At 36.9% G+C, this 27,308-nt stretch overlaps 1 protein-coding gene across 4 annotated transcripts in view; it reads right to left on the reverse strand.

Moving 5' to 3' along the window:
- Positions 1-27,308, reverse strand: part of LOC110023438 (sister chromatid cohesion protein PDS5 homolog B) — a 171,446-nt gene that overhangs the window by 76,445 nt on the left and 67,693 nt on the right. For all 4 annotated transcript variants that reach the window (XM_020722879.1, XM_020722887.1, XM_020722862.1 and 1 more), the window contains 3 exons: positions 27,078-27,257; positions 17,350-17,492; positions 4,994-5,120 (listed from right to left, as the gene is read on the reverse strand). In XM_020722879.1, the coding sequence (XP_020578538.1) occupies positions 4,994-5,120; positions 17,350-17,492; positions 27,078-27,257 (450 nt within the window). The remainder of the gene's footprint in view (positions 1-4,993; positions 5,121-17,349; positions 17,493-27,077; positions 27,258-27,308) is intronic.

A 27,308-nucleotide genomic window follows, 5' to 3' on the forward strand; every position in this document is an offset into this window, starting at 1 on the left:
CCCCCCAACCCCCTCTTCTCCAGAGCGCGATTCACTCTGCTCAACGTGTGCCCTATTTTTCTGCCTCCTCTCCTAGTCGTTGCAATCACTTCCATTTTTTACCTTCTTTCTTTCCTAAGATCTTGACTTTGTTCTCTCCATTCCTTCTCTATTTACGCATGTACTTTTCATAGGTCTAATCAGTTATTTTGATGATTTCTAATTTCAGGTGTACCTTCCCGGCATTCCCTCTTCGAGGTTGTATCCAGTAGCGAGTGGTTTTACGGTTGTATCTCGCCCGAGATGGTGTGTATCTCTACTTCATTCCTTCCTCCCTGCATCACATCCTACTACTGCCGCACCTCCCAGCCTCCTTCAGCATGCTGACCAACCCTCCAAGTTCCCTACAGCAACACAGACAAGCCACACCCACCTTTCAGGTCGCCACATCAACCGTCCTGCGTCACCTCCCACAACTGATGCACCTCCTAGCCTCCTCCATCAGGCTTTCAATCCGTTAGATCCCTTTCAGTGTCCCTCCAGTCTTCGTTGACCACCTTCCATACTCTCTCTGTCGCCCTCCAGTGCTAACGTTTCATCCAACGTCCTTCTAGCTGTCACAAACCTTTCCCAATCCTTCTGATGTGTTCTCGGTCACCATCTAGCGTCATCAAGGAAAGTTTGTCTTTTACATTGCTCATTCTATTACTTGTTGAGTCGTCGCGCATTGTATCATTGTTTACATGCTTGTATTGTTTCTTTCATCAAAGAGCTGTACATTCTCAATTGCAGCAATAAAATATGTCGTTTGAGTCGTGGTTTGGGATAACTCCGGTATCACTTACAATCATTTACAATCTGCTAATTGCCCAGAAATTGAAACTTTTTCACATTCAAATTGAGACTGACTCGGTCACCAATCTTCTTATATGTTCTAATAATCATAGCTGCCAATGACACTGTGCAATCATTTAAAAGAGAATAGAAGCTTTGATACCAAACTTTATTATAGCTTGGCCACATACATTCAGAGAATCAAATAAGCATGCAGACTTAGCACGTTGGGGAGCTGAGTCTAATTCTATTTATATAGGTTATACATAACCACGGAAACTTCAAAGTTTCTTACATGAGGATTTACGAGACTTACCTTTGGCTAGATCTACTTAGCTTTTTCTTTACTTTTTTTTTTTTTACTTTAAGTGGTTGTAATCCTTACTTGATCATAATGTATCTTTCCCTTTATAATATAAGTTTTTGACAATGACCTAGAATCATAAAATCCATCTTGATTTTTTCACGTTAATCCTAAAAGTCTCATTTCGACCACCAGAAATAAAAATATTGTCCTCATGGGACAAAAAAATTTAAGCAGGTAAATGTGAAAATCAAGCCGCCTCAATAAGACAAGATTATATGGTACGTCAATTTAGACTACACCAATCATCAAGCATGACGATGTCACTCAACTTATTAATACATGTTGTAATAATAACTTGATTAATTAAAGAAAATGAGATCACCTATGCAACATTTGCACCGCATGTGGCAATCAAGGAAGCTCCTGCTACACTGCCTGCGGGTGATCTAAGACAAGGTTATTCCCTCGTTTCCTCTCATTCGACCACATTAAAGAAGAGAGCGAGAAAGAGAGCGAAAGATAGTGGGAAAGAGGAAGAGGATGAGAAATGGAAATGGAGAAGGAGAAGGAGAAGGAGAAGTCAAAGCAGCGAAGCAGAGGGTTCAAGCGGCAAACCTTCTTGCATGGTTCACAAACCGCATGTAAGAAAAGAGGAAGAACTAGCAACATTTCCACGCTCGGGAAAGGCATGAGCAGCTCAAGAAAAAGCTTTCCAAATGCAAAAATGCTTGGTCCCGAGATACGAGCTTAGAAAGCAGAGAATAGCTCGCGAAAACTTTTTGCAAGCCTGAGAGATGCTCGACTAAGTTCAATCTAACGCCTATAAATTCCATTCAAGGGGAATTGAGCCCTAATCGATAAAAAAAAGGGGAAGAAAGCAATGCGTGTGATTTTTTCCTCTATCGGCGTCTGTTTTCCTTAGTCGAGAGAGATCAACCGATACTTTTGTTTCCATGTGTAGAAATAGAAAAAGGCAGAAAAGAGAACGGAAATTAATGTTAAATAATTATTTATTCAGCTTTAAGTAAGAGTTTGAAACTAAAAATTAGGTTATCTTAGTATTTTATGACTTTTCAAAAATTAGGTTATAAATTTTAGTAAACTCTATATTGAAATTAATAAAATTTCACTAAAATTTATTTAGGTAATTTGTTGAGAAGGTTAAAGCACAAAAAGGGAGAGGAAAATTAAGGTAGGAAGTCCGATTGTAATATTTAAATGTTATTTTCTTAATTAATTGATGCTAAAGTAATTATACATTTCAGAATCCTAAACCCTAAGTTGATGAGAAACTTAGGAAGGTCATCTAAAACAATTCTATGAATGATAAGTGAAGAGAAAATTTCACATATTAATGTATGATACATCAGGGAAATTAAAGGGTAACTAAAGTCAAATAGGCCAATACAATAAGTACTTAATTAATAAATGTTAAATAATTATTTATCAGTAAAAATTAACTACACCTCTTTGTAATTACCTCTAACAATTTGTCACTTCTTTTATTAAAAACATATTATAATAGTAACATAAACAGAGTGAGAAAATTAAATTAATCAAATATAAATTATTATTATAGGTGATTTGCGGGACCAATCTTAATCCGAGGAAAGGGCAACTGACTGCACTGAATAGGTACATAGTTTTTTATTTTACAATAGTTTTTTTTTTTTTTTTACTTCCAAAATTACTTGCAACTGTTTCTACTATCCTGAGCACCTTTATTTAAAATAAAAATTTTATGTTTCTTTTTTAAATGTCAAATAAAAGACACATAAAACGAATAAAGTATATGCATGCATGTGGAGTTGCCCTTAGATGGTATTAACGCGTGAGGCAATGTACTTGTGCACGTTAAATGAAAATAAAAATAGAAATATAAATAAAAATTAAAATGGTTGCCCACCTAATTAAAGAGTTTTGGAAAATGTTAAACGCAAACATTTGTGTTTGGACGGTGAACCCTATTAACTGATATTGTAGTTAAATACTAAAATTAACCAAAAAACTTATTTCTTAAATGCCTCATTTTTATTGGTTAAAGTATTTTTACTACTAAATGTGTTTTACAAAATAATTTTAAAATGAGAATTATTATAATTTAAAAATACTTTATCTACTTATTATAACTCATATATTTAGCTACTAATGTTATTCAAGAAAACCTACTTTAGAATAGATGGATCCTATGAACTAAGTACAGCCATCGAGGAGCTCATGGAGTACTTACTACTATTTAAACTTTAGTTTTTTATAACTGTAAAAGTCTTAAATATAAACGAATACTTGTAGCTCAAAATTGTGTAATAGAATGACAATTTTATATATGACATGATAGATAGTCAGTTTCCTTCGTCCGACCTTCCATTGGCACCTTGGTATTCCACGCTCTCGAGTTATATCATGACAGATATGTCTAGCATCAACAATAGGACTAAGTTGTTCGTTTACTGGCTTTATTAATGGACTAATGTCATCGATAATATTTGAATTTTCTTTTAAACTTGTTTGGGCATTCTATTCAAAAATAAAGTTGTAGCATTTAATAAATCTTTCTTTACAAATACATTTAAGTGCTGTTAGTTTCTAAAAAATGAACCTAAAGTTTTGGATGGAAGACATGAAATTTAGTTTCAATTTCACAATTTCTTTATATTTCACAATGCCCTTTTTCCCCCTCCCAAGCCCGCTTCCTCCCAACAGTTTTATTCACTCCAACTTCGCACTTCCAGTGCAATAACTTCCTTCTGCAAAAAAATCCAAGGGGTCATAAAAGTCAAAAACCATAAATTACCCCAAACTGTATCATCACATGATATTTTTATGTTAGTATTGTTTTATTATTTCAGCCAGTATATTGAAGTTTATGAAAATCAACTCAAGAAAGAAAATATTATTCAAGATCGAAATTCTCCGCAGCAGCAACAACAACAACAACAAAGCCTTAATCCCACTAAGTGGGGTCGGCTACATGAATTCTTTTTTCTCCATTGCGTCATGAAGTTCTCCGCAAACACAGAGAGAAAAAAAAACAAAAGAACTTCAAACTCCCAACAGGTCCATTTGAATACGAAAAAGGATCCCACTATCCTTATAAAAATGGACAAACTACTCTATGGTGGTTTTCAAACATTCCGCACAAATTTAAAGTGTGTTCCATATTGTTAAAAATTATAGTAGTTGAAAATCATTTACCAAATAAAATCCAAGCAGTTTATAAATGATTATTTGGGAGATTTATATCTTTTGAAATAGCACAGAAAACAAAGCATTATCCATGGCAGAGACCATATATTTTTTTCTCTTAGTTTTGCAAATATAAACCATGTTATACTTAGTGACTTTAGATGCATGGCAACTAATCTGAATCGATACAAGAAAAAAGATAACAGCAACAAAAAGAAAGTTCACAAATTTTCAAAAAAAAAAAACACCAATACATAAGCAAAATTGAAAAATTCATAAACTAACAGTGCAATTTAACGGTTAAAAAGCGCTACATAAAGCAAATAGATGAACTGTTTCAGCTATTTCGCAAAGTCAAATATACCTTTTTTTCTTAAAATCCTGTCACTTGAAGAAAGATATAACTACTTGGCTTCATCAACATATTGAATAATTGTACAACAAGAGCTATATGAATCATAAGGGAAAAAAAGGATAGAGTTATTTTTAGATTTATGCACATTTTTTCATGCAAATACACGTTAATTACAGAAGCACACAGATCATCAAGAAAACAATTCAAAGGTATGGTTTCAAAGAAAATGTTATAAGGAAAACCAGCATAGATAAGAGTTTTCAACTAAAAATAATTAAGGAAAAAACTAAAGACTCCCGTTAACTAGTGAGAAATTGCTTACTGCCCCATACCTGGCATAAATTGGAGAATGTAAGATCTTCAGAAGAATCAATTAATGAGGAAATTGCCTGAACAGCAAATTTAGATTCAACGCGTGTGCCTAACAAGCACATTTTCTCCAGGAATGGGTAAACATCACTGTTCAAGAATAAATACAGAAATATTACCAAAATGTTGGGTCAGAGAAATAAACATACTAAAAGAAAAGTAATATAAAACTTGATATATAGTTGGGTAAGGAATTTCTTCAGACATACTTGAAAACTCTCTCTACATCTTTTACATGTACACAGAAAAATCACGAAAACACTTTCCCACTTATACTAACTTTTGTTCCTGTTAAGCTAGCTTACACTAGAACGAAGGGGAAATAGTATATTGACGAAAACAGTGAATATATTCCTTTATTCAGAAGGAAAAAAGATCACCGCCACCATTTTAATTTAAAACTTAAACTTTATCGCTTATTAACAATGAGAAAACAAATCAATAACTTTACATCACCAACACATACAATTACAAAGAAAAATAGCTGAGTTTAAATGAAAACTAGCTACGCATGAAAGAGAAATGTATGCATGGTAAACTAAATGCTTGCAAAACGCAATTGTCTGTCAATAAGACTTGAAGATATGGAAAATGGTAAACAAATAGACAAAGCTGAAAAATAAGGGAGAAAAGAATTTTTCACGTGTAGTATTGTTCACCTCAATATTCGTCCGAAAACCCAACTCAATTGAATTGGAAAATAAAATTGAAACACGAGAAAAAAATCAAAGAGCTAGTAAACACAAAAAATTTTAACTAATTTAGTATATATACAATCATCTTATTAAATTTAAATTAAGAAAAAATAAATCACTATCAGAAATCTCTAACATGGCCAAACAGAAGCGAGGAAATCCTATATTATGCTTGTGTGAATTCTTATGCAAGTGAATCATAGAAATCTTTCGTTTAAGGTTGTGAGATTTGGATCGGCTATCGAACCAAAAGAATGAGAGACTCAATGTTCAACGATATAATCGGAGATGAATGCGGGTTAAACTATATGACAAAATAAATATTAAAATTATTTTAATATGATTTAATTGATGCAATAATGCAATTATGTAATAAATACGCAACGAAAATAAAAAAAAATAACTCCAAAAACATGTAACATCTTTAATAGTTGTTGCTGAACAGGAGAGTTCTAGTGAAGAAATCTGTAGAGAACCCGGTGGAAAGGGATCCGCCACTAAATTTTCTTCAGCTGGACTAAAGAGTTCCAATGAAGAACTTGCATGTAGAAAGAATCCTGCAAGGAGTTTACTCTACAACTTACGCTTCTTACGGAGCTCCTCCAAAAATGAAGAAATTCTACTGAAATGGCACCTTGGAAGCCGAGAAAAAAAATGGTGTTATGCCTGGAACTGCAGTCCACCATGAAACAAATCCATCCACGGAGAACAGAAGATGCTAAGCATCCCCATCATTTGCTTCTCAAACCAATCATTTCCCTTTAGATTTTCGATGTAGACAGCAAAGGAGAAATGATTTTAGACAGAACGAAACATATTGAATCTCACTTATCACGAAGCTGGCGATCACAAACATCAACCTTTCTCCTCAATTTGGGAGAAAAAAAACCAGATAAGGATACATTATCGAAAAAATGGTTATGCCAACAAGCTCCTAGAAGAGGCAAGGCACCTTCATCATGGAAAGAACAACAAGCATAGCCTAGGCAAAGAGATTAAGCCTGGCAAAGCACGCAAATGGATATAAAGTTATGTGCTAGGAACAGATCAGGAACCTTGAGATTGAATCGATGATCAAGGTTGTCTCATAGAAGGGGGAGGTATGTAATGTTTGATTTCAGAGAGTTTGACGACTGCAGGAGGGGTCGCCAGCGGCGAAACAGCTTGCAGGGGAGAGAATTTTGAAAATTTATCAAATTTTCAAGAGTTTTTAAAGAGAATTCCAAGAGCCATATATTTTAGCCCAATCCTACACAAAATGATAATTATTTGAGCTTTCAAACTTTCAAATTTTATAAAAAGAAATTTTGTTGACTGCATTATCTAAAGAGCAAGGCAACACTGATCTAGACTACTAGAGAGTGTGGGGAGTTCTGGAGAGAGGCTTGAAGGGACGATGAACGGACACTCCTCAATGTATTGTCTCGTGGGGACGATGAACAGATATGTCAATTTCCATATAATAGAAATTGACGACAGAGATTAGATCGAACCACAGAACCGCGAAGGGAGAACGCTTCGGATCAACGCCTCCTCAATTGTCCACGTGGAAAGCGCGCCCAACCAAAAGACGTCGCGTATGAGTTTGGAGCGTACGAGAGATGATGCAGCGCCAAGTGGATAAGTTGGAAAAAATGTTTTTCCGAAATAAATAAATTCATAAAATTAAATAAAACTTCAAAAATTCATAACTTGTATACAAAAATCACAAAATTAAATTAAAATATTCCTGAACAGAGAGAAAAATAATAAAAAAATTTAAAAAATAAATAAATTATAATAAATCCAAAAAATAAAAAAATTTCAGAGACCTTTCTCTCTACCGTCGGGAATATTTCCTGATTTTTTCAAGGTCAGAGGACCTCCCTAATAATGAAATGATCAATTTCTTGCCAAATTTATAATTATTTTCAAAAATAATTATAAAAAATCAGCCAAATTTATAATTATTTTCAAAAATAAATATAAAAAATCAAAAAATTCAAAATTAATAATGGAATTTAACTAGGAAAATTAGAACAATAAAATAAAATCTTAAATGATGATTCCGACCTTTAAAAGTCCTAAAATGAAACTTAGGAGGGTGAGGGTAAAAATGTAAAAATAAAAAATTACACTTTGGCCCAATATGTTCCTCAAACTAAATTCAAATCATTAATCCATGCTTAGGAGCCTAATCTAGCAAAGTCTTAAGGGCTTGACAACATGGTTAGCCCCTTTACTATGACATACCCTTAATGACTTAGGGTTAGCTCAATTTGTGTATGAGCTTGGGTTGGGTCTGATTCAATCTAGACCTACGTAAACCCACAGTTGGAACCCATGCAAATGAGGTCAAGTCTGAGTCCTAGTCAGATTTGGCTTCGTTCATGCCTAACCTAAGACCCTTTGGGTTTAACCCAATTTAGACTTAACTTTATCTCCAAGTTTAACCCACCTTAAACTTAGCATAATTTTGAACCCTACTAGGGCTAACGCAAATTAAACTTAATTCAAACCCTATCCCTTAGATTAAATCAACATTAGATCTAAACCCTAAATCATAAGTCCAACCTAAATTGAACCTGACGTCATCCTCAGGCCTAACCAACATTGACCTAAACCCTAAATCTTAGGTCAAACCCAAATCGAACCTAACTTCATCTCTTAGGTCTAACCAACATTAGACATAAACCCTAAATCTTAGGTCCAACCCAAATTGACTTGACATCATCCCTTAGGTCTAATCAACATTAGACCTAACACTAATATTAGGTTTAACCAAAATTGGACCCAACCAACCCTTTAGGGCTAACTCATCTTAGACCTAACGCTAGCTTTAGGTCCAACCCAAACTGGGCCTAACCTAAATTTTACGCCTAACTCATCTTAGACCTAACCTAACCCTAGGTCTAACCCAAATTGGACCTAACCTAAACTATAGGTCTAACACATCTTAGACCTAAACCTAACCAAACTTCTAGGTCTAACTCATCTTTGATCTAACCTAACTTTTAGGTCTAACTCATCTTAAACCTAACCCAAATCCTAAGGTTTAGCTCAACCTAGACCTAACCTAACCTAGAATTATTTCAACTGAATCCCCTTAGGTCTAACCCAACCTAGACCTAACCTAAGTCTAACCTAACTTAAACTAGTTTCAAATTGAACATTTTCTTAGATCTAGCCTAACCTAGGCCTAGCCTTAAGTCTAACCTAACTTAGAGTTAGTTCAAATTGAATCTCTTCTTAGGTCAAGCCCAACTAGACATAACCTAAGTCTAATATAACTTAGACTTAGTTCAAACTGAACCTCCTTAGGTCTAATTTAACCTAGACCTAAGCTAAATCCAACCTAACTCGGACTTAAGTTCTCTTGAGTCTAACATTAGCTTATACTCTATTCTACTGAATCTCCAAGTCAACTCGACCTCACTCGAGAAAACCCAAAACAACTCAAACTTCCGGATTAACCTAAATTCAGCTCAAAATTCAGCTGAATTGCTGGGTCAACCTGACCACTCAAGTTGACTCAAATTCAATTAAATCATCGAGTCAACCCGACCGAACTTGAGAAAAACCAAAAAAACTCAAAACTTCCGGGTCAACCTGATCTTACTCGAGTTAACCCAATTTCAACTAAATCACCGGGTCAACTCCACATAACTGAAGTTAACCCAAATCCAACTAAACCATTAGACCAACCCGATTTAACTTGAATCAACCCAATCTCCGGGTCAGCCCGACCTAACACGAGCTAACCCAAAATCAACTCAATTTGTTGGGACAACCTGATCTAACTCAGGTTAACACAAAAAAAAAATTCTTAGGGATAATTGGAATAAATTCTGATTAACTGACCTAAATCTCAAATTCAAGCTTGACTTAAGCTTCACCACAGTTTAATCAAAGTTTAATTTAAGTCCAACTTAAGTTAGACTTAAACAGACAACTAAAGCCTAAACAAACTTAGACTATATCCAAGTCTAATTTAACTTCAATTTTATTTGACCAAAAGGATTCAAACTTGGATCAGCCCAGCTCAATTTTGTTTCATCCCAAGTTAACTGGTCTATCTTGGTTTATTTTAAGTCAATATAAACCAAGTAAGACTAGTTTGACCCCAATCAAGCGAAGTCAATCTGGATCAATCCTATTAAACTTTGGTCGATTTAAACAACTTTTTAGATAATTCGAGGGACATTCAGCCTAATGTAGGCTAACTCGGATTACTTAGAGACTCCTCTTAGATTGGTTCAAACCAACTTGACTAATCTAAAATTAGCCTAGATCTAGGTGACTATAGGTTACGCAGGGTTTGACTTCTCATACGAGAACAAAAGCACACTTAGCCTCAATCAAAGACAATTTGGGCAAAAGTACCAACCAACCTAAATAACATGACGTAGAATTCCCCCTAAAAGATATTAAAACTTAAACAAAAAAATGCAACTTAGTTTGAGAAGATAATTCAAAGGAGGCAACCCATAGCTGCTAATAAAATATCTTTCAGCCACTCGTGACTAATCAAACCGCAAGCCCCAATGACCCCGAGTCGACAGAATCATGGGATATTGACTAGGTCATCCCAAACAACTAAAAATAAAATAAAATGACAACAAAAAAAAATTATTAATCGGCTAATAAGTCTTGAGCAACCAAAAATCTTCAACCCTTAAAATCCAAAAAAAGCATTAAAACATAAATGAAATTCTCATGAACAAAGATCATTGAATGCAACTTGAACCACAGATACCCGGGTCTACGACGCAACTCATGATTGCTGACAAGAATCTTCCGGTCCAAAAAATTTTGACCACCTCACAGACTAAGCAGATCAGGGAACCCGACAACCCAGAGAAGATGGAAAGGCATGACATCTTAACTGGTTTGTCTAAACAATAATAATAATCATAATAACAATCAACCAATTAAACCATAATTGTTCCAGGCTAACTTTGTTTTGCAAGGCTGCTGAAGACAAAAGATGGAAGTCATCTAAGATTTAATTTGCATGTATTTGGGTGTGCTAACTCTCTTCTACAGTGACGGATATTTAAAACCTAGGGTAAAAGGATGAAACTCAACTAAACCATCAACGACAAAACAAAATTCTAGGATAGTTCAGAATCTTTAGGAATCTGCTACCCTTAGAATAAGAGTTTTACATTATTTTGTTTGACAACAATATTTGAACTTTTTTAAAAAGAAATTATAACCTAAATTGGTAGTTTTAGTTTTGACAACTTAAAAATATAATTAACTATAGGGAATTGTCCCTAAGCTAAATGTGAACTCTAGAACAAGTACATCAACCTGAATTCTCTAGTAGTTAGCTTTCGTTATGTCTTTAAAGCATACCGAGTTGATCTCGTTTTTGGTGTTATGTTCTGAAACTAACAATGCGAAAATTCACTTTATAAAGCCTTCTCGTACCCTCTTTTATTTGTTTATGTTATTGCCTGCCTCAGTCCTCCAATTTCACCTCTTAGTTTACCGACATGATCTAAGATAGAGAAATGTTTGGAAAAAAAGGGCAACATAAAAGAAAACAAATTGGTGACTCCTCAACAACAACGACGACGTCAAATAGCAAACGACGAGATGAAGATCTTCGGGGCACGAAGAACGACACCAAGAGTTTGGCAACTACGTTGGGGACCTTTCTCTCCCCATCTCCTACTAATAAAATTGTTCTTGTGATTAGGGTAATATGCTTTGTGTAGGCTAATTACCCTCCTCTCATTGGTATATATTGCTCATTTCAACCTTGGGCAAGATATAACCGACTTGTCTCCGATTCTAGGACTGTTCGTAATGAACATATCTTTAGATTCTAAATCCCGAAAATGACAAAAAAATAACATGACAAATAACTCGACATTAAACCTCTCAACAAAAAAAATCAAAACCAACTTTTCCCATGACATTTGTCCATTGCAATTAAAACTTAAGCAAAATTCATAGTTTACATAATGGGTCGGGTTCTAAAAGACAAATCAAGATGATATTTTACGCTTCTTCAAAATTACAAAATCACAATAATGGATGCCCCAAAGTTAGTCTTTTCGTTTATCGGAGGACTCGACTTTCCAACTGACACGGTTTCTCGCTACCAAGGATCAATCAAATTTGGGTCTGGATTCGACGAAATTGAGGCAGTGCTTGGTAACTTACCTCACACCATGATGAAGACAATTGCCACTGAGGTTATAGAACCGCCGATTGAATTCAATCAGAAATCCCACCAGGAGTTCCCTCTACTTAAGAAAACTTTATCTGAGAAAGTTTCTACTATTAGTAGGACTTTGAAGTCCATTGTGGTCTATCCTGCCGTTGAAACCAAGGAAGAAATTGACTGCAAAGGAAAGAAGATCCTCGAAGAGGAAGAATATGTTTCACCATCATCCATATTCGAGATTGGGCACAGCTCTAAGTCTGCGTTACTGATCCGCGCTCAGCGAAGGAATAGAAGTTGCTCCGTAAAGAAGGAAAAGAACAAAATTGACAAAAAAAAGGTTGATGAGCTTAAGGAAATGGAGCTTCCTCAGGACAGTTTCCTTTCAGAAGGAAGCAAGTTCTACCCATTGTCCGCCGCTCAAGACGAGAAAGATGTTCATAAGATTGCTAACAGTACATCTCGATCTCTTTTCCGACAGAAAGAAAAAGAGCAGTCTATTTGTCTCAAGGATTCACTCTGTGTTTGAGACACTTCCCTGAAAAGAGAAATGCTCAATCACCCAGATCTTGCACATGGGGTGTGCGGTTTCATAAAAAATGAAAAGAGAAATTTTTAAAAAAGAAAAGTCGCGCCACAAGTTTTAATAAGATGATACATCCAAGGTTCCTGCCAAGTTCCGTTTAGGAAACCGACAGACTCCAGTTGTTCCAGTCCGATTACACGCCAAACTTCGTTTGGGACTCAGAATGACAGACTATCACCCCCACAAAAGTACAGTACCTTCACTCTCCCGTCAAAGCTAGACCGAGATACCGTCCATCTTTTTGACCGATACATCATGAACTGTTGATAAAACTAAGGACACGTGCCAGTATGAACTCACTGGTACAGAGACCATAGAAGACCACGCCGCTTTGGCATTTACTATCAAAGGAGACCACGCGAGGAGGCCATGTTTAGCATCGATCAAGATTTTGGCATCAGAACCGACCTTCCGAAATTCGACGGAAGTATGAACCCCGATGGCTTCATCGACTAGTTACAAGCAATGGAGCACATTTTTTATTACAAAAAGGTTCCCGAGGACAAAAGAGTTGAGCTTGTCACTATCAAACTAAAGAGAAACTCTACATTATGGCTTGCAACGACAACGGCAACGGCAACGGCAACGGCAACGCGGCGGGGACGACAAGATCACTAAGTGGGCCAAAATGAAGAAAGCAATGCAAAAGAAATACCTTCCACCCCACTATCACCAGGACATGTTCCTTTGGCTCCACAACCTACAATAGTATGACCAATCGGTCGAGGAATTCACGCCACAATTCAATCACCTACAGATGAAGTGCGACCTAGTCGAGCAAGAGAAGCACACAATCGCCCGCAATCTCGGAGATGTAAAACCTGCCATTAGCAACAATGTATAAATCCAGCCATACTGGACACTAAAATATGTATAAAGTCTCGTCTCAAAAGTAGAATGATAGCAAGCAAGCCAAATCTCAAAACTCCTTCCACTCGCAGTCAAAAAGTCCCCTAAAAAAACACCTACCAAAAAAATCACGATTGAAGCTAGCAAGTCACTCCCAAGAAACAAAAAAAACACCCCGATCAGCACGGAAGCCTAAAGAGGAATTTCCTCCAAAATTGTTCGTGCATGAAAAAGATTTCGGTACCACGGGTACGACCACATCGGTGTCAATTGCCCCACCATCGGCTTTGTCATTTTACTGAAGAAGGCGTCAACGTAGAAGTCGATAGAGATTTGTCCTGGCTATGACACAGCATCTTTAACACCACATGCACCGTTAAGGCCAAAATCTGTAGTCTAATCATTGATGACGGGAGCTGCGGAAAAGTAGTATCCAACCTAATGGTCAATAAGCTAGTTTTAGCCACACAAAACACCCACGATCCTACTCTCTCATCGGGCACAAAAATGGGAACGAGATTCGCATCGATCAACAATGCTTAGTTGAATTCTCCATTAACAATCAACTACAAGAGCAAGTTTGGTGTGATGTACGCATGTCACATTCTTCTGGGAGAACCATGGCAATTCAACCAAAAAATGCATCACGACAGCTTCAAAAATACCTACATATTCAAGACAAATGGAAATTCATTATGTTATTGCCTGTAAAAGATGTGCGACCCACGATCGATACCAAAGGCGCATTAATCTCGCAGGCCACCTTCCATCAATCTGCCTACAATGCGCCGCTCTGGTCCTCCGAGAAGGTATTGGCACGAATAATGAGATACCCACACAACTCCAACCACTCCTACACCATTTCGAAGACATCATAACCAACGATCTCTCATATGGAAAATTCATTATGTTATTGCCTGTAAAAGATGTGCGACCCACGACCGACACCAAAGACGCATTAATCTCACAGGCTACCTTCCATCAATCTGCCTACAATGCGCCGCTTTGGTCCACCGAGAAGGTACTGGCACGAATAATGAGATACCCACACAACTCCAACCACTCCTACACCATTTCGAAGACATCATAACCAACAATCTCTCAGATGAATTACCCCCACAACGGGACATCCAGCATGTAATTGACCTCATATCAGGGTTGATTCTACCAAATAGACCCACCTACCGATTACGACTTGTAGATTACGTGCAAGATCTTGTTAAGAGAGGATTAGTACGCGAAAGCACCAATCAAAGTGTTATCCCTGTCCTCATCGTACCCAACCGTGCCATCAATAATATTACAATCAAATATCGCTTTCTCATACCACGCCTCGACGATCTCTTGGATCAATTGTACAGCGCCACCATCTTCTCCAAAATTAACCTACGGAGTTTAAAATACGACCGAGAGGCGAATGTTAACCTACGGCTATTATCGCATCAAAATTAACCTACGGCTATTATCAGATCAAAATGCGACCGAGAGACAAATGGAATACCGCCTTCAAGCACGAGACGGCCTTTATGAATAGACAATCATACCTTTCAGCATGCCCAATGCGCCCAACACCTTCAAGCGCATAAAGAATCAAGCCTTTCGAGCTCATATTGGAAGATTCGTGGTGGTCTACTTCAATGATATTTTTATTTACAGTAAATCCGAAAAAAGACCACCTGCAGCACCTAAGGGCGGTATTCAAGATCTTACGATCCAACTAATTTTATGCCAATTCCAAGAAGTGTCACTTCCTCACAAACCAAATCGGTTTTTTGGGCTACATTGTGTCAAGCATGGGAATACAAATGGACCCAACAAAAATCAAAGCAATCGTAAGCTGAATCTTCTACCGAGCTTCGACAATTTTGGGGCTAGCCTCTTTCTATCGAAGATTTGTTCGCAACTTTAGCACTATCACCGCCCCTCTCCCTGAGCTATTAAAACGAAAAGAATTCACATTATTGGTCACAGCGCAAACCAGCTTCCACATATTGAAGGAAAAGGACACTCGAACCCCAGTTCTTGCCTTACCTGATTTAAACCAACCAATCAAGTTGAGTGTGACACTTTCGGCGTAGGTATCGGCATTGTACTAAGTCAAGGTGGTCACCCCATAGCCTATTTTAGTGAAAAACTAAATAAGGCTCGAAGAAAATATGCCACCTACGACAAACAATTCTATGTCATTGTTAGAGCTCTAGAACACCAGAATCATTACCTACGCATCACGGAGTTCACCCTCTTCACGAATCAAGAAGCTTTAAAATTTCTAAAAAATCAGAATAAGCTCAAAGGGCACCACACAACCCTGGTAAAATTTTTAGCGTACTTCCAATTCATATTCAAGCACAAAGCCAGAAACTAGAATCGCATCACAGACGAACTAAGCCATTGTCTCCTTCTGATCACATCCTTATAGACAAGCGTCGTAGTTTTTGAAGTTATAAAAGACATGATATCGATGAAGACTTCCAGGACATCTGGGAACAGTGTCAAGAGAAGCTAAATGAGCAGTTTTACAAAACGAACGGCTAATTGTTCCGCCACCACCAATTATGTATTCCCCGATGCTCACTACATGAAGCTATCATCCAAAAGAATGACAATAGCGGACTGGCTAGCCACTTTGGCAGGGATAAAACTAACACACACTATAATGAGAACATTTCTTTTAGCGCATCTAACACGAGATGTGGAGCGACATAGCTGACGATGCAAAATGTCATATTGCCAAATTAAGGGGCCAAAATACAGGATTATACACACCTTTACGAGCTTTTGAAGCACCTTGGGTTGATGTCAGCATGGACTTTGCCCTAGTACTACCACGCAAACAAAAAAATAAGGACTCTGTCATGGTCGTAGTTGACTGTTTCTCAAAATAAGCACATCTTGTGGCCTACCATCGGATGTTAGATGCATCTCATATTGTTGATTTGTAGTTCCGCAAGATTGTTAGACTTCATGACATACCCAAAACCACTAGGAAGTTAAATTATTAAGCCACTTCCGGCAGCTCCTCTGAAGCAAATTAAGAACTAAACTCCAATTTAGTTCGGCAGCACATCTCCAGACAGATGGACAGACCGAAGTCTTTAATAGAAGCCTTGAAAATTTTCTTTGATGCTTCATTGGGAAAAACATCAAACAATGGGATCTCATTCTTACCCAAGTTGAATTTGCTTATTAAAGAACAACAAGCCAGCCTACAGGGCGCACGCCGTTTAAATTGTGTATGGCCGCAATCCGATCACACCACTTGAGTTGGTTCCATTTCTACTCCCAACAGATATCAGCGAGGATACTATAGAGCAGATTCACCAGATTCAACAGCTCCACCAGGAAGTTTAGACTGCAATTATAAAACAGAACCATAAATACCAAACGCAAGACTGCAAGACCCTCTTCAACTTTCTAAGTTAATGGTAGTGTAATTCCTCTATCATAAACTAAATCATTGCTCATAAAGTCCAAGTATGTATAGCCTACCAAAAAGCCTAAATCAAAAGTTCTCTCTTGTCAACAAAAAGGGGAAACCATCTTTAACGGCTGGCACCAATGGAAAAATCTCGAACCAAATCATAAAGTTCTTGCAAGAAGCTGATGAAATCTGTAACTGGCATCTTATCTGATATCCAATTTGACTTCTAAGAAATTCACCAGGAAACAGACTCATATATTTCAAAAAGTTGGAATAAAAGAATTTATAACACATAAGAATGCAAAGTTAAAAGAAACTAAATAAAGCTTTAGTGAGAAGAGATAAGCCATCACCATTGAATTGTTGCACGGAAAAAATAATTATTCAGAATTAACATTTTTCTCAATGGTCATAAGACAGTTCTTTTCAAATTTATTAGCTAACATAGAGGTTGGCAGATCAAGTTACATCTACTTTCATTCCATATTGAGCCTTCCTTATGACAAAGCATTCAGCTTAACCATAACTTCTACATAAGGAATATAGCATACATATATTTGGGGAAAGACAATCCGACAGAGAAGGTCTAAGCTGTGAAATGATACAATTACCTGAGTTTAATAGAAACATGATGCCCGGCTATAGCAATGATTTGAAGAAGCTTTTCATTTGATAAGACAGAAGAATCTAAAACTAACTTTAGTAGCAAATCCTCAGATCCCTTCAGCAGTGATGGAAACATCTTAACTATAAACTAGGCAATGAAAAGGAATAAAAATGTTGTCGACTAAAGCTGCTATTTTCCTCATAAACAATAAATGTTTGTAAGGAGAAAAAATATACAACAGGAGCCGAATAAAAAGCAAATAAATAACAAAACTCTTAGCACTGTTCAGAGTACATGACGAATAAGGAGAGATGATACAAATGATTACAATCAACATAGTTAATAAATCTGATGGTATATTACCTCCAGCATGAATGATAAGTTAAGAACAACAAAACCACTTACCACCTCATAACCAGACCTGGAGATTAGTACGTTAGATCAAATTGCAGTTACTTACTAGCAGATGCTTTTTCCAGTAATCGATCAGCTCACACAGCATAGCTATTGTATCAACACAAGTAAGAAAGCGGTGTAGAATATGGAACTAAACACACTGCAAACAAGGTTTTGACAGATAAGTACAAGCCATTTTCCCCTTAATATTTAAGAGAAATTGACTACCTTGGTTCATAATTGTATGCATTCACTCCTTAGCAGTTCGTCTTTTGGAAAAGAGGTGGTTTAGATGTTTGTCTTTGGGCGGTGATGTTTGTGGTTTTTGGGCTTCTGTTGTCGGTTGTAGCAGCTGAATATATTCCAAGCCTATTAATCGACTAAACTGAACCTTAATAAGTCATTGACCATTGTAGAAAAAGACAACATGACAATCCATCATTTTTTCTCCATAACAAACCAAAAGGTGCAAAAACTTTGAATCTTTCATTGTTTATATTAAAAAAAAAAAAGCAATTGTCGTTTCACGCAATTCTATCAAAAAAGATCATCACTAGTACTATTTCAAAACAATTGTCGTTTCACGTAATTCTATCAAAAAAGATCATCACTAGTACTATTTCTAGTCAAGAAAAAGTAGAAGATATCTATTCAAAGGCTATATGTTGACCTCATTTTTGTGAGGTCTTTCATTCTCCTTTCAAAGGCTATATGTTGACCTTATTTTTGTGAGGTCTTTCATTCTCCTCCCTAGAGCCTAGATCTAGCTCTAGGAGTTCCTATTGACTACCTTAGAAAACTAGAATTGAGACCCACCCGTTCAGAATATCTAACAATTTCTTATTTTCCTATGATGTCTAGCATTTATGGTCCAAAATCATCGTCTTATGTACGAGCAGTTAAAAGCTATTATGTGAAGACTCAAGGGAAAAGTTCCTAATAGGACTTCAAGCCCTAGGAAAATCTCCTCACGACTTTATCGTCACATATGCACATCAAATGCACAAAATTCATAAAATTGCACAAAGTCGAACTTCAATTGAGTCTAAATGATGGGTGAAAATGCGAACTTCTCCAGACGACCTCCGACGACAAAATGGACAACGCCAACGCGTCTGGGACACCAATTTTAGTAAGAAAAGACACTCATATTGACATATTTTTGCACGAGAAAATTGACACGCAAATCGATGAATTCGTGAAAATAACCTCCGACGGCAAAACAAACCGCGTCAGCACGTACGGAACGTCAGAATTACTCAAAAATGATACCAATTTTGTTATGTTTTGATGCATGGATAAAACACATTAAATTTTTTATTTTTTTCAAAATATTAAATATTTTATTTTATATAAATATCATTACATTATAATTATATTAAACCTAAATCCTATTTACACCTCTACCCACATGCTTAAACCCTCATTCGGCCATGCGTTCAGCTCGATCCCGCGGCAGCTCGATCAGCTCGATCGCGCGGCTCGTCTCCCTCTCTTCCGTGTGCCCTAGATCCACGGTGGATCAACGCGGCTCTCCTTGTCGTTCTTGCTCGCGGCTCATCTCCTTGAGCTTCCCTTTGGCTTTTCGGCTCTCCAATCGCAAGGAGATAAGCTGGCCGATTCTGTCGATTCTGTCCCTCTTGTTCTATTCGGCCATGGAACGGTAGTTGGTGGCTTCTTCTCTTCTCTGCCTATAAAACGATTTCCTAGTCTACTGTGTTGGGTTGTTGAAATTTTTGAGAGAGAAAGGTAGGGTTTTTGAGAGAAGAAGGCTTGGAATTTTCTTACTGTTAGGGAAAGTTACTTCTTTCTGATTTGCTGTCTGAGGGGAGTTCTTCTTCCTCTCTGTTAGCCGATATTCTTGTGGTTAAAGATTCGTGAGCTACAAGCCGTAGAGGTTAGGGAAGGATTACTGTGGGGAAAGTTTGCGTGAGGCTTAAGGGAAGGATTACTGTGGGGAAAGCTACTTCTTTCTGATTTGTTGTTCGAGGAGAGTTTTTCTTCCTCTCTGTTAGCCGATACTCTTGTGATTAAAGAACCGGGAGCTAGAAACCATGGGGGCTATTTGCATGAGGCTTTCGGAAAGGATTTTTGTGGGGCGTTTCTTTCAATTTATTTTAGTGCTTTGCTTTAAATCTGCATTAAAAAGGTATTCTCCTTTTATCCTCTATTTGGCACTATTTCAGATGGCATGAAAAATACTTCCTATCTCATGAGAAAGCAAGATTTGGCCATGTTTTGAGATTTAAGCATGAATAATCCATGGAAATATGGAAATGAAGCATATTATTGGCTATTTCCTTTTCTTTTCTGCTTAAGATGCATAGAAAGCATGTTTAGGATCATTCTTAATGCAAATCTTTTTCTTACATACGGGAATTTGCTTCCATGCTTTGGATAAAAGTTTAAAATCCTACTTATGCTCTTCTGCTTTCTATCGACCTGTCCCTGTTCAAAGCATATATATTGAATGTAAATCTTGGCTTTTAATGTTGTGTGGTGGCCCTGTTTTAGCCCATTTAGTGGGGTCGAATTTAGCTTCTTTTGCATCAAATGTTGGTTGGAAATACTTTCACTTGTTTTGCCTCTGTGTTGGGCTCGACTTAGTTTATATGTTGCTCGGTGTTGCCCATTTGCTGGGCTCGGTTTAGCCTCTATGATACTCGGTTTTGCCTCTATGCTGGGCTCGGCTTTAGCTTCTTCTAGGTTGAATTTAGTTGAAAATTTTACATTAATTTTTAACCCATTTGGTGGGCTCGGTTTGAGCTCTTTTCAAAATCAATTTTATGCTTGAAATATTCTCTGTTTTGGCTCATTTGATGGTCTCAATTTGGGCTCCATTTTGGTGATTTACGTTGGTTGAGCCCCTTTACTGTCTGGACCACTTGCTAGACTTGATTTGCCCCTTGTGTTGAGCTCGGTTTGCCCTTTTCTTGAGCTCGATTTTGGGTGCCTGTTCCCTGATGGAGCTCGGTTTGTTGGGGCTTGGCTTTTTTTCTGTGGCTCCTTTGCCCGAGACCATGTGTACCTATTCTGGGCCTTGGTTTTCTCCTCTTTGCTGGAATCAAATGTATTTATTATGGAATTTTATCTCGTTGTTTTGTTGGATTTGACTATACCTATGCTGGATTGATACCTTATCTTTACTACTTGGGGCTTGGATGTGCTTGTGCAGCACTTTATTTCATTCCTTTTATTGAGTTCATTGTGCCTAAGTAATTGATTTGGGTTGCCGCTTTTAATTGGATTCAATTTGTGTGGAAGATATCCAAACAACGCTTCCTTTTGAAATTTTTGTGGATAATCAAGTTTGTCATCCTAAAATTCATAAATTCCGATACGCACTACTATGTGGGAATGTTTAAGGTGAGCCGTATTCGATGTTTATGACATTTATGGTCCTCCTCTTGTTGCCCTTATTCATAGATTTATTTTTTGGTGGCTTTGGCCTGCTGTCTTTGCCGTGAAGATGGCATGGTGGTTTTGGTTTGCTGCCTTAACCGTGAGCTTCATGTTTACTGTCTCTATAATTCTCTTCTCTTTTGACTCCTCCCCATGAGCTGGATTTGGGGCTTTTGGCCATGATTTTTGCTGCCTTAGCCGTGAGCTAATTGGGAGTTTGGTTGTGGATCTTGTTGTTTTACCAATGAGCTTTCCTCCTCTTTTGGTTCCTACCCGTGAGCTAATTGGGAGTTTGGCTGTGGATCTTGTTATCTTACCCGTGGGCTTTATCTTACCCGTGGGCTCTCCTTGTTATCTTACCCGTGGGCTCTCCTCTTCTTGTTGCCTTACCCTCTCTTTTGGCTCATACCCGTCTCATACCCGCAAGCTGGATTTGGAGCTTGGCTGTGATTCCTGTTGTCTTACCTATGAGCTCTCCCCTCTCTTGTTGCCTTACCCGTTAACATTAACTTGTGACCTCTTAGTGGAATAAATTGGGCTAGTGGTTGTCTCTTTCTATTGCCTTGGTCATGGATATTTACAAGAATAATTTTATTTTAATGAGATATAAAAGAAAAGGAAAAAGAGCTTTTGATTAAAGATGAAGTTGAATGGGATTGGTATTGGCATACCTTTTGGAGATAAAAAAAAAAGAGAGAAAAGCTATTCTTTATGGATTAGTCTTTCTTGTTTTATGACATATGAAGATTTCTTGAAATTTTATTTTGATAAATTATGAATTTGATATAAATTGAATTCATAAAGGGGTTTGGAAATTCAAAAAATTGTCATTTGAAAATGATACCCTTTTAAATTTGATTTGAGGATCTTGTGCCCTATTTTTAGGTCTCTTTGATATGACTTTGAGGATTGCTCTACCTTTTTTTCCTTCAATTTTTTGGGTGGATCAGTTTCTTCTCTCTCATACCCATTTTTATTCTTTTCTTTCCTTGCTTCTTGATTCAGTTTTCTGTGCTTATATCTGATACATAAGTGCTCGTGTAAAGTTTTTTTGTTATATGTGAAACCATCAAACAAGGTCGCAAGTAGGTCGATTTTGTTGGGGCGTAAGGCGACGATTACAAAGGCACGTCGGTGGTAGAATAGAATTATATCTCATCCTACAATATCAGGACTCAAATATGAGACCTGATGAACTGTAGGATGAAAGTCTCATTCACCGACATAAGACTAGAGGGGGACCCGTACCTTCTTAGGCTGTTAGCAGTCCTAGACTCGATGACGTGATCGACTTGTGGACAACCATTTCTTTTTCAAAATTAATAAAACAAATTGATAAGAACAGATACAATATTTATAAAAATATTTTCATTATAAAAATCAAAATTAAAACAATTTTCCTTTTGTATGCTTGAAATACATATGCATGTTAAAACTTAAATTTGTTACAAATTAGGTTGTTCACTTATTGATTGTCGATCTTGGGCTAAGGAATGCCCTCCTAAGTTAGGTTCAGTAGGATATCCTTCTAGTGGAGTGTCGGGCTTTATACATCCGGGTGACCAAGTAGTCTTCGATGACCCTCGAGTACAAATATATATTTGAGTCTAACCCCAACCCCAGTGCTTGCGGTCCCCTTCTTTCGGATTTTTCATATTTTTTCTTGGAATTTTGGACAAAACACTTGTGCTATTTTCTTCAGGATTTTCCCGAGATTTTGATGATTTTATTTAAATTATTATTTGTAAATTTTCTGAATTTTTCGTTATGGATTTATTCGTCAATTTTCTCGAAGTTTCCAAACAACTTTTATTTGTACAGTGAATAATAGCTAGCTTAAAGGGGCAGAAAACTTCTAAAATTTACAGGTGTGATTTACTTTGCAGCACTTTTTTATTTATTTCCTAACATGTTATATTATTTTCTCAGCATGTTATACTGTCTTTTCTTAGTACGTTATACTCTTCTCTCAACATGCTATACTGTTCCTTTCTTTTTATTGTACATTATATTGTTCTTTTCTTTATACTACATGTTTAGTTATTTTGATACACACTGTCTTAGTTTAGGAAAACCTAGTGGTTGTATAGGATTAACACTAAACCAGGAGGTGCTACTACGAGGAGCTTGGAGCGAACACCGTGGACAGCACGACGAGGAGAACAACTTCAAGGTGGATCTAAAACATCAAAACATCAAAACACATCGCCTATCACTTCATTTAGTTATTTAAATAACCCATAGGATCACCCATCAGGCTTCTGCACAACTCTGTTATGCAATTATAAGTCCTAACACTTTAGGGCTCCGAGGTTACCGTGCGGTACGGTGTAAATCCTCTTATCTTTTTAGGCTCTTTGCACAGTCTGATATTGTGCAAACATAAATCCTAAATCATAAATAATTTGCAGAATTGAAATATCAAATAAGCATCATTTGAACATTATGATAGTTAGGACATCCCCGGGGTTTCTCCTGGATCTGTGATGTCCAACATTATGATAGTTAGGACATCCTCGGGGTTTCTCCTGGATCTGTGATGTCTTCTATTATTCATTCCTTTTGGATTCTATAAAACAATTGTTCCTAATTTGAACTACTCCCACTTGATTTTCTTATATCCAATCTTGGAAACCTAAATTTTGAAATTTGGAAAGTAAAACCACTGATCTTAATCGAGAGTTTTCTTAGGTGACCTCGGTCATCTAACATGTAATTAACTATAGGGACTTGCCTCTATAGAGAACTTGGAACCCAGATAAAATAAACCCTATCTAATTTTTAAGTTAGGTAGGAGAACTTATTGGCCTTTTTATAAGATATTTTACAGACCAAAACGGATGTCACAAATTATTTAGTTTAGGTGATTGAATTCCTATTACAAGTGATATATTTATTCTTTGGGATAAGTGCATTACTTGCAGTATTGTATTCAATCATCTAAACTATTTAAAATGTGAGACCCGTTTGGTCTCACCTATTTTGAAATTAAAATGTTACTTTTAAAAAATCAAAAATATTATATTCATATTTAAATTATTTTCAAAATCACAAAATCATTACTTTTTCAAATTACGAAGTTAAAACGGTCGACACTATACTAACACATCAATTCTACAGCACTAAATATATGAAAATAAAAAATCAATAATGAAAATATTCTTTTAATTATGTCATTATTATGTAATATATTGTCCTAATTAAGAATATACCAAGGATGAAAAGCAACTACCTCGAAAATGTGACCTAAAATATCTAAGAAAGTCAGAATTTTGAAATAAAAGTGAATTTAGAATATTTTGACCGCCACATGAATCCGGACGAAGTCATCGAGTGGCTCTGAACTTTGGAATGCCTTCGAGTGTCAAGACGTTCCACTGAACAAAATGATAAAACTAGCCACCAACAAACTAAAAAAGAGCACATTATTTTTGTGGCAAAAAATGAAGTGTCTACGCCAGCAAGAAGATAAAATTACTAACTGGTCCAAGATGAAACTGAACAACTCACTAGAGACCGGATGTTTAGACCCTAGCTACAAAAGTGGAGACACCACCACAACTCACAGGAAGAGTTCAACCTCAGAATCTCACAACCAAAGTACACCCAGAGGAACATTCAAGCTGACCCCACCTAAGGAGACTAGTTCAAAGTGGAGAACAGAGACACAGTAGACGCTGACGAAGATGAGAACAAAAAAAAGGAATACCAACTTTCAACCGATAAGAAAAACATGCACATAGTTCAAACAGTGCTTATGAGAGAGACTCCAACCAATTAATAATGATTGTCTAAAATATTCTTGAGGTCGAAGAACCAACACCAAAGGCATGGCAACCCCAGATAAGAGAAATTCAAACTTTTCAGATTCATAGACTTCTTCCTGAGTTACATGTACTAAAGGGAGTCCATCATGTCAGGAATGATGCTTTTTTGTGCCACGTAATATATGGAGTTATTCGGATATTAGATTCAATTCAACAGTATACCCTCATCAGATGTTCTAGACAAGAGAGATGAACTGCAACTTTGAAAATTATCATTGGAGATTTATGGGGAAGAAAATTCTCCAATGGAATCCAGACCCATCAGAAAAGAAAGAGAAGAAACTTCTTCTGAGTGGTTATACTTCAGTGTGGTCAAGTCTGCCATAGATTTCGAACAAAAGTTGATTCCTCCTTATATACTTATTTACCAAAAGCGCTCGGACGAGTATGAAGAGCAGAAGAAACCAATTACAGATTTAATGGATCAATGTTTGGTTCGTGAGGATACCCATCCACATACAGTTCCAATTATGATCATACCAAAATATGATGTAGACCTGTTCTATCAAGATGTGTTTTGAAATTTCAACGCCCATAGGATTAACTTACAGGGAGATTACAGCATTTATGCCACCTGCAACGTGGTCAACCTGACATCATACGATAAGAAGATGAGTTTCGACGGACGAGGTCGAAGCTTCTCCCAACCCTAAGAGATAGACATGGGAGCTTATCGAACAAAATTTTTGCAATACTATAGCTACTACAGTATGACGAGAATAGCAATTGCGGGAGAGGCATTGAAATAACCATGTTTTCCTTTCCTATTCTTTCTTTCTTATTATTCTTCACTCATTTTTAGTCGTTTTCTTTATGTGTTGTATTAGGGATTGTAAGTCAGTTTTCTATTGTATTTTACTTAGGAAAGTCATCGGCAATTTTTTTCTCCCTTCAAGGGTTGTATCTGAGGGTTTCGGTGGAGCTCTGGTTTTATCTATCTCGCAAAGTGGTGTTTATTTTCATTATTCCCTTCTGCATCCTCCCTACATTAGCATTTTGGTTGTTGTTTTCTATAGATCCAGCCATCGTCATTGCCTTTTCCTTCCTCACGCTTCTCTACCCTAGCAGTTCGAGGCCACCAACATCATTATCGCCTCTATCCAATCATCTGATATCGTTGCCACCACCCAAAAAACCCTTCGTCTTATTGTTTTCCTGCAACCTCCCCCTCCCTTCCAGCATTGTTGCCGCCCAAACCGCCCCTTGTCCTATTTTTTCAGCTTTTCTACTGCGTCGTTGCCATCCAGAACAGCCAGAGAACACCATTTTATTGTTGTTATGCCGATACCCACCCCAACTCCTCGTAGCCACTATCCAGGACAACAACTATAGTTGTTGTACCTATAGTTTCGTGCCTTCACCTCGCTGTCACCAGAATTTCTTTGTTGCCGCCACAATTCAAATCCATCGAGCCAACCTCCACCGCCCTTGGGATACACTTAAGTGGTATTTGCTTATGTCGTCTTTCAGGTGTGTTTGATTGTAACTGTCTATTTATTTTTGGTAATAATATTTATTTTCTCTATTATGATTTGGGTTAACTCCAGTATCACAGTCTATAAAAGTATCAACTTAGTCCCCATACACATAGTATTGATGCCCAAATAGTCCTTTGTAAGAAACATTTCAGTCCATATTAGAAGAGTCTGAGGACTAAAGTGATATTTTATAAACTCTAGATTTAAAACAACCCTTGCAAAGAGTCGGGGAACTATTGTTCACAAGCTTCCAGCAAGAATAAACAAAGAATAGGTTAGTTGTGCTCACAAGCTTAGTAGCAATCCCAAACCTAATGACAATGTAAAACTCATGTATCGAGAAGCGAAGTTTGATTTTTCTTTGCCCGTTCAACCAATTTATGAGAAAGTGAATTGTCCATTTTTTAGGGAAAAAAAACCCCCCATAACCCATAGCAAGGGAATGTGGCCCAAATTAACCAATATCTCATGAAGGAATTAATGTTTTACAGTGATAAATAACATAAAACCAAAGTGCAAGCAAATCAGTATTTATCCCACAACATAGTTTAAATTGAAAAGAAGAAAATAGCTGTTAACAGGTGCAGGGCCAAGAAAGCTCATTAAATGAAAAGATAAGAAACACTCACAAGTATTAGCTCAGCGGAGTACTCCGCAAATTTATCTCCGCTACATTGCCTGGACAATATATCCTCCAAGATACTTTGAACAAGCTCTGCATTAAATATTGTATATGAGCATCTCAAAGAAAGAATCCTGAAAAACTCATAATCCGGATGCTTTTTCCCAATCCTCTCAAGAAAATCAACCTGAAGAAAAAAAAAGAATCATCAATAAAAATCACATCTCATTACAGCACT

Source organism: Phalaenopsis equestris, unplaced genomic scaffold (assembly GCF_001263595.1).
Source record: "Phalaenopsis equestris unplaced genomic scaffold, ASM126359v1 Scaffold000002, whole genome shotgun sequence".
Classification (NCBI taxonomy): domain Eukaryota; kingdom Viridiplantae; phylum Streptophyta; class Magnoliopsida; order Asparagales; family Orchidaceae; genus Phalaenopsis; species Phalaenopsis equestris.